At 51.8% G+C, this 8,403-nt stretch overlaps 1 protein-coding gene across 3 annotated transcripts; it reads left to right on the top strand.

Moving 5' to 3' along the window:
* Nucleotides 1-4,121: 4,121 nt before the first annotated feature.
* Nucleotides 4,122-8,397, top strand: LOC126494874 (H-2 class I histocompatibility antigen, Q10 alpha chain-like). 3 transcript variants are annotated; one of them, XM_050132344.1, is made up of 8 exons: nt 4,122-4,218; nt 4,423-4,692; nt 4,967-5,242; nt 7,010-7,285; nt 7,413-7,529; nt 7,709-7,745; nt 7,907-7,944; nt 8,058-8,397. In XM_050132344.1, exons 1-8 carry the CDS (start codon nt 4,146-4,148, stop codon nt 8,087-8,089), a joined length of 1,119 nt encoding a protein of 372 aa, XP_049988301.1. In that variant the 5' UTR covers nt 4,122-4,145; the 3' UTR covers nt 8,090-8,397. The 3 variants fall into 3 exon arrangements, with proteins under 3 accessions (XP_049988301.1, XP_049988300.1, XP_049988299.1); XM_050132343.1 differs by having other exon boundaries at nt 7,694-7,745; XM_050132342.1 differs by having other exon boundaries at nt 4,122-4,224; nt 4,393-4,692.
* Nucleotides 8,398-8,403: the final 6 nt, after the last annotated feature.

Below are 8,403 nucleotides of genomic sequence, written 5' to 3'. Positions count from 1 at the left end.
AATAAATAAATATTTAAAAAAAAGATTTATTTATTACATGTACAATGTGCCTCCTGCATGTACACCTCCATGCCAGAAGAGGGCACCAGATCTCATAACAGATGGTTGTCAGCCACCACGTGGTTGCTGGAATTGAACTCAGGACCTCTGGAAAAGAAGCCAGTGTTCTTAACCTCTGAGCCATCTCTCCAGCACCCACACAGTATCTTCTTTAATGAGGTTCTGCTCCACTGTGCACAGTAGTCTATAAAATGAAATATTTTTGTATTTCTTATTTAATGCTGCTTTACAATTTACCATTTCAGTTTTTTTTCCAGTCATCAGTCCCTATTCTATTCCAGCTTTGGCTCCTTTGGCTGGAGGTTCAATGCTGACTCAACAGCCCTGTGCCCTCTGCCCCTGGGACTCACACTCTAGATGGGTAGGAGAGGGATAAGGACATGCTAGAACATTTTTTAGATGTATTTTTTTTCAATTTTGTTTTTATTAGATGTATATTTTAAGCTGATGAGTGTGCAGGTGCACCAGGCACTGGATCCCCTGGAACTGGAGTCTCAGATGGTTGTGAAGGACCACGTGGGTGCTGGGAACTGAACCTGGATCCTCTGCAACAGCAACAGGTGCTCTTAACCTCTGGGCATCTCTCCAGTCCCTACCTGTAGCTTTTACATAAGGAAACCGCACAGCCTGGCTCACAGCAAGATGGCTGATAAGATGGCTGACCACAGAGAGAAACTAGATGCAAAGGAGGAGACAGTGTTAGTGCAGAGCTCTGGAGTGAGGGTGCTGGGCACTGCTGGGGTGAGGGCTGAGCAGAAGGCAGAGGACTGAGCAGAAAGGAGACAGAGGCAAAGGGGGAAAACCTAGGGCAGTAGAGTTCCCGTTTGAGGATATAGTTTACTCATTACACTGGACAAATATGCAGAACACTGCGGAGCATCATTTTTAAATATTTATTTATTATGTATACTATATTCTGTTTGTATGCCTGCAGGCCAGAAGAGGGCACCAGGCCTCAATACAGATGGTTGTGAGCTACCATATGGTTGCTGGGAATTGAACTCAGGACCTTTGGAAGAGCAGGCAGTGCTCTTAACCGCTGAGCCATCTCTCCAGCCCCACTGCGGGGCATCTTATGTCCCACACTGAATACTGTGGGGGTTTGAATGAGAATGGCCCCCACACAGGCTCAGAGGTTTGGATACTTCAGCTCCAGCTGATGGAAATGTTTGGATAGGATCAGGAAGTATGGCCCTGTTGGAGGAAGTGTGTCTCTGGGGTTGGGCATGGAGGTTTTAAAGACTGCCACTATTCCCAGTGTCTCTGACACTTGCCTGTGGTTCAAGATGTGAGCTCTCGGCTGTTCATGCCAGCACCCCTTCCTCTGCCATCCTGGACTCAAACCCTGTGAAAACTTGAACCCAAATGAAACAAATCCTTTTATAAGTTGCTGGAGTCACAGTGTCTTCACAGTCATAGAAAAGTAACTAAAGCCAGGTGTGGTGACACAGCCTCTAATCCCAGGACGAGGGATGCAAAGGCAGGGGGGTTTCTGTGAGATCAAGGACAGACAGAGCTGTGCAGACAGACCTTGTCTTACAAAAACAAAAACAAACCAAAACCCAGGAGAGACCTGCAGGTCAGACTGATTTCATTCTCTCCTCCACCTTCTGCTTTCTTCTTCTCGTCAATAGTCAGACCCTGGATCTTCTAAAAGAAAAGTCGCTTCTGGGAAAACAATGGCAACAACAAGCAGGCTGGTATGCAGGGCAGAGATGCTTCTCTTTAAAGCAGAGGAGCTGCCCTGCAAGCACCACACAGACTCCCACAGAGATCAGGCTCCTGTGTTCACCTGAAGTGGGCAGCTTGCAATGCCAAGTCTGACGCTCAGGGTCTCACCTGTAAACAGAGACTTTGCCTCTTCTTCACTCAGGATCCTGTCTTCACAGCCTGGTGATTACACTCAGACTCCTAGTGATTCTTCCCAGATGATTGTCTGTGGCTCTAGGTGCTTGTGATTTTTTATTTTATTTTTATGTGAATTGGTGTGAAGGTATCAGATCCCCTGGAACTGGGGTTACAGACAGTTGTAAACTGCCATGTGGGTGCTCCAGGTTCTCTGGAGGAACAGGCAGTGTGCTTGACCTCTGATCCATCTCCGCAGCCCCTGTGCTTCTGTTTTACACGGATCTTCATTCCATAGTCCTGAGATTGTCCGCGTGGAGCTGGGTCCNCAGACTCCCACAGAGATCAGGCTCCTGTGTTCACCTGAAGTGGGCAGCTTGCAATGCCAAGTCTGACGCTCAGGGTCTCACCTGTAAACAGAGACTTTGCCTCTTCTTCACTCAGGATCCTGTCTTCACAGCCTGGTGATTACACTCAGACTCCTAGTGATTCTTCCCAGATGATTGTCTGTGGCTCTAGGTGCTTGTGATTTTTTATTTTATTTTTATGTGAATTGGTGTGAAGGTATCAGATCCCCTGGAACTGGGGTTACAGACAGTTGTAAACTGCCATGTGGGTGCTCCAGGTTCTCTGGAGGAACAGGCAGTGTGCTTGACCTCTGATCCATCTCCGCAGCCCCTGTGCTTCTGTTTTACACGGATCTTCATTCCATAGTCCTGAGATTGTCCGCGTGGAGCTGGGTCCTTGTCTCAGCACAGTAGACCCCTTCTCCGTGGGAAGAGACCCCTATGGAGACCAAATACAGCAGGACACTGACCCTCTCTACACTACACGTTTCCCTGTGTGCACAAACTTCCATGGTACAGTTGCTTTAGTGAATAAACCACAGTAAGAGAGGAACTGGAACTAATAATAAAGAGAATAATGGTGACAGTGTGGCTGAAGTTACATAACCTGTGACCCCCCCCCTCTCTCTCTGTGACCTTCAGTCCCACTTTATGAGCTGATGAGATGAGGGAGATGAATGTCACAGACTTGTGGGACACTGGATCTGATAACAGTTGGTTTCTGAGTTCCTGGGCAGAGAGTGATTTTCATGGCAGAGGTTTCATCTGTGTTCAACAGTGTGGAGAAAAATTAGATTTATATAATTTTGATTCTCTGGATTTTGACTTGATGTCTTCAAATCACAGCCAAACATAACTGAAGTAGAAAGTGAAAGCAGAGGTGAACAAGGCCTCCTTCCTGCAGGGAGAGTCACATATGACATAGTGTGTCAAAAGTGCTTAATCAGAGCTGTAGAATCCCCAGTCATCTCCCGATGCCGGTGTCCACAGCAGCCCCGCACCCTCCAGGACTTCAACAGCGCCTGTTTCCTTGAACATCCATTTTAAGTGCTGTGTGTATTTTACCTGGAAACTTCATGTGAAAGACCCTCTAAGAGGACTTTCTCTCAGGAGGAGACCTCCCCACTGCCAAGGAACAGGCCGAGACCATACGGATGCAAATCGCAAGAGGTTTATTGGGTAAACACAGGTACCTGTGGGCGGCAAGTCTTTCGGAGGACTTGCGCGCCTGCCGACTGGAGGGCAGGTTTTTTATAGGAAAGAGCAAAAAGCAAGTTTACAGAAGCAAAAAAAGCGTGGTTATCGGAATGAGGCGGGGGCATGAATGGTTTCCTCTCTCAGCATGGGTGTCAGCAAAAGTCATCCTGTTCCTATCTTATAGATATCCTGTTTTGCAGTCAACCTGCTTTGTTGATGTCCTATCTTATTGATATCCTGCCTTGCAGTCTTCCTATCTCATCCTGCTCTCTCAAGCACATGGGATGTTCTTATGAGAGCAGGCTGGCTGCTGCGGGTTTTGAGGAGGGGGTCTGTAGGGTCTTTCAATGCTCTCAGGTTTCATCCTGACGAATCTAAGGAGCAGTTGTCCTTAGGCGCTCAGAGACACCACGACAAACAGCGCTCCATCCCGCAGCACAGGGCTCAGCCAAAGTCTTAGTCCCCAGGAGGGTGAGGTCTGGGTGGGGAAGCCCAGAGCTGGGGATTCCCCAGATACCCAGTTTCACTTCTCCAGCTCCTAACCTGGGTCGGGTCCTTCTGCCCGGACACTGATGACAACTCGGCGGTTCTCACTCCCATTGGGTGACGAGATCCCGGGGAACCAATCAGCGTCGCTGCGGTCACGGTTATAAAGTACACACAGACCGCGGAACTCAGAGTCTCCGCAGATCCGAGATGGGGGCGATGGCTCCGCACTGGCTGCTCCTGCTGCTGGCGGCCGCCCTGGCCCCGACCCTGACCCGCGCGGGTGAGTGCGGGGTCGGGAGGGAAACGGGCTCTGCGGGGAGGGGGGGCGGCACCGGGGAAGCCGCGTCCCTACCGTGGCCCAGCCGGACCCTCCCGCCCCTTCCCCACCCGCGTCCCGAGCCCCGCGCCCGGCTCCCCTCCCGGCCCGCGCTCCTGCCCGGGGTCCCGGGAGCAGGGTCGGGGTCTCACCGCGCGCCGCCCCCAGGATCGCACTCGCTGTGGAATTTCTACACTATCGTGTCCCGGCCCGGCCTCGGGGAGCCCCGGTTCATCGCCGTCGGCTACGTGGACGACACGCAGATTGAACGCTTCGACAGCGACGCGGAGACTCCGAAGGCCGAGCCGCGGGCGCCGTGGATGGAGCAGGAGGGGCCGGAGTATTGGGAGAGGAGCACACAGATCGTCAAGAACAACGAGCAGGCTTTCCGAGGGAACCTGAAGACCCTGCTCGGCTACTACAACCAGAGCGAGGGCGGTGAGTGACCGCGGTCGGAGGAAACGACCCCTCCGCGTCCCCACGCACGGGCCGGAGTCGCCCCGGGTCCCAGATCCGAGGTTCGGGAGGAGAGCGGGGACCGGACCCGGTTTCCCTTTCGGTTTAGAGTCCGCGGGTGGGCGAGGCCGCGGGAGTGGGTGATGGGGGCGGGGACTCGGGGCAGGGCTGTTGCGCGGCTGACCTCTGGTGGGCGGGGCCGCGGGTGACCCCGGGACCGAACAGGTGGGCGGGGCTGACCGCGGGGTCCCCGCAGGCTCTCACACCATCCAATGGATGTACGGCTGTGAGGTGGGGTCGGACGGGCGCCTCCTCCGCGGGTACAGTCAGTTCGCCTACGACGGCCACGATTACATCACCCTGAACGAGGACCTGACGACGTGGGCGGCAGCGGACACGGCGGCGCTGATCACCAAGCGCAAGTGGGAGCGGGCTGGTGGTGCAGAGAGAGTGAAGGCCTACCTGGAGGACGAGTGCGTGCAGTACCTGCACAGATACCTGGAGATCGGGAAGGACAAGCTGCTGCGCACAGGTGCCGGGGCCGCGGGCAACTCCTCCTTCTGCCCTCGGGCTGGGCTCAGTCCTGAGGAAGAGGAAACCCTCACTGGGGTCATGCCCCTGTCTCTGAGGGCAGACAGGGTCCCTGGGTCTCCTGATCCAGCATGGCAGGGACCGCACTGACCTCCCAGGGCTCAGCCTTCTCCCTGGACAGTTCCACATCTGTCTCAGGAGGGAGGAGAGAGGATCCCGACATCACCAACAGTGGCTCCTTCAGTCTGCAGCCTCTGTCAGCCATGGCCTCACCCAGGCCGGGTTCTCTGCCCACACCCAGTGTGTGTGGACTCTGACTCCTGTCATCTGAGTGTGTCAGCCCTTACACACCAGGACCGGAGTCTCCTTTACCTGATGGGAGACATGGATGCCCCTACCTTAGGCTGCTTCCCCAGTTTGTAGAACTTTCCAAAGAATACATTATCCCAGATTCCTGTGTGTAAGGTTTCCATTCCTCTTACACCCACATTGTATCGCTTCCTAGAATGGTCACGTGGGAACTTATGAGGTGCCCTAGACAAATACTAAATTGTGGAGTTTTTTTTTCTCCTTCCTTCCTTCCTTCCTTCCTCCTCCTTCTCCTCCTTCCCTTCTTCTTCTTCTTCTTCTTCTTCTTCTTCTTCTTCTTCTTCTTCTTCTTCTTCTTCTTCGTCGTCGTCGTCGTCGTCGTCGTCGTCGTCGTCGTTGTCTTCTTTTTCTTTTTCTTCTTCTTTTATTATTATTTTCAAAGTTGTCATTTTCCTTAGTTTTTCTTCCTCACTTGGATGGTATTCCTTCTCTCCCACAGGTGCCATGTGAGACTGATAATCTGGATAATTAGACTAGTTAAATCAGTGGGATTTTTTGAGGTTGCTGTAGTTTAGTTTTTTGTTGTTTGTTGTTGTTTATTTTTATTTTTTTTGGTTTGTCGACACAGGGCTTCTCCATAGCTTTGGAGCAAGTCAGAGTTCCCTTTAAATGAGAAAGATTCCTGTGAGTTTAAGATTGTTTTCTGCCAGAATTAGCCATCAGGAGCCCTCCTGCCCTCCCTTAGCCCCAACAAGTTACAGTGTTGCCCTAGTGAATTAGGAATTGAACTTCCTCAGAGACGGGGTCTTCTGCAACTCCAGGACTGGAGGGACAGGGAAGATCCACACACCCTGTGAGCACTGCTGTGTCCCATGAGTGCTGCACTGGGCTCCACAGCACACTTCAGGGATCCTGAGTGACAATACCTGGTATCTTGTTCCCCCAGAGGCAGGGATTGGAGAATCAGTTTCTCTGGCTGAGTGTCAGAGGCTCACCACATTTCTGCTGCTCACTGTGGTGATGGCTGTTCACCTGGATGGACAGTTAATGCTGGACAGAAAGATGGCCACAGTGCTTGGGCCTTGATGGTGTCAGCAGAAGTTTCTGGTGCCTTTCATGTAGACCGTTCCTCTTAATTTCTTACTTTTATGTGAATTTAATCACATATAAATTAATTACTTTCCATCCCTTCATCCTTTTACTACCTACTTGATGCTATAGAACATCATAAGAAGACGATGTTGACCTGCTGGCTCATGTGGATTCCCTCCTAGTTTCTGGGTCACCAGGAAACTGTGCAGTTCTGTGATGAGGGGACCAGCTCTACCTGCAGGTCACTAGTGTGATGACAGAAGTGTTCAAACAGACACATAGTTCAGTGTCATCATTGATTTAACTTTGTCTTTGCAGATTTCAGTTTATCTTCTTAATTGTGGGTTTTCTTAAACCTTCCACACAGATCCCCCAAAGGCACATGTGACCCATCATCCTGGGTCTAAAGGTGATGTCACCCTGAGGTGCTGGGCCCTGGGCTTCTACCCTGATGATATCACCATGAACTGGCAGAGGGAGAAGGAGGAACAGACTCAGGACATGGAGCTGGTGGAGACCAGACCTTCTGGGGACGGAACCTTCCAGAAGTGGGCATCTCTGGTGGTGCCTTCTGGAGAAGAGCAGAGATACACATGCCATGTGTACCATGAGGGGCTGCCAGAGCCCCTCACCCTGAGATGGGGTAAGGAGGGAGTGGGTGCAGAGCTGGGGTCAGGGAAAGCTGGAGCCTTCTATAGACCCTGAGCAGGGTCAGGGCTGAGAGCTGGGGTCATGACCCTCACCTTCCCTCCCTGTCCTTCCTTTCCCAGAGGCTCCTCAGTCCACAGTCCCCATCACAGCAGTCATTGCTGGTCTGGTTCTCCTTGGAGTTGTGACCATCATTGGAGCTGTGGTGGCTGTTGTGAGGAAGAGGAGGAGAAACCCAGGTAGGAAAGGGCAGGGTCTGAGTTCTCTTCAGCCCCTTTTAGAAGAATCTCTGCCTCATTAATGGGAAACACATCCACACCCCTCATTGCTCCTGTCTCTACCCTGGGTCTGCTGTCAGTTCTGGAAACTTCCAAGGGTCGGGGACTTCCCTGGTCTCTCACAGCTTTTCTTCTCACAGGTGGAAAACGAGGGGACTATGCTCCAGCTTCAGGTAAGTGTAAGGAGCCAGATAATCCCTGATTCCTTTGGGTTGAACCTGGATTGTTTGAGGAAGTATGACAATCCATATTAGCTCCTTCAGCAAAATATTCTGGGGTCCCTGTTTTTACGTTTCCACATATATATATCAATATTATTTTACCCCAGGCAGGGACAGTTCCCAGAGCTCGGATGTGTCTCTCCCAGACTGTAAAGGTGACCCTCTGGCGACTGACTTGGGGAGGGGCAGAGTGGACATGATTGGGTTTCAGGGACCCACAAAATCACCTTTGAGTGAGTGGAGGGTTGTTGGAATGTTGTCTTCACAGTGATTGTTCATGACTCTTGTTCTGTAGCATGAAGACAGCTGCCTGGTGTGTATGGAGTGACAGACGATGTGTTCAGGTCTCTCCTGTGACATCCAGAGCCCTCAGTTCACTCTCAGAAATAGTACCTGATGTTCCTTGTGATCCCATGGACTCAGTGTGAAGAACTGGGGAGCCCAGCCCACCCCTGCACACCTGACCCTGTCCCTGCACTGCCCTGTTCCCTTCCACAGCCAACCTTCCTGTTCCTGCAGACAGGAGGGGACATCTCCATCCTGTCTCCTCCATGCTGCCCTGAGCTTCAGCCCTGACTTCCCCTCTGAAAATAAGAATCTGAATGTGAACTTGA

The sequence above is a fragment of the Alexandromys fortis genome, unplaced genomic scaffold (genome assembly GCF_014885135.2).
Source record: "Alexandromys fortis isolate MF-2015 unplaced genomic scaffold, M_Fortis_MF-2015_v1.1 scaffold_422, whole genome shotgun sequence".
NCBI classification, from domain to species: Eukaryota; Metazoa; Chordata; class Mammalia; order Rodentia; family Cricetidae; genus Alexandromys; species Alexandromys fortis.
The sequence above is the reverse complement of the archived record's forward strand: the minus strand, read 5'-3'. Positions and strand labels throughout refer to the sequence as shown.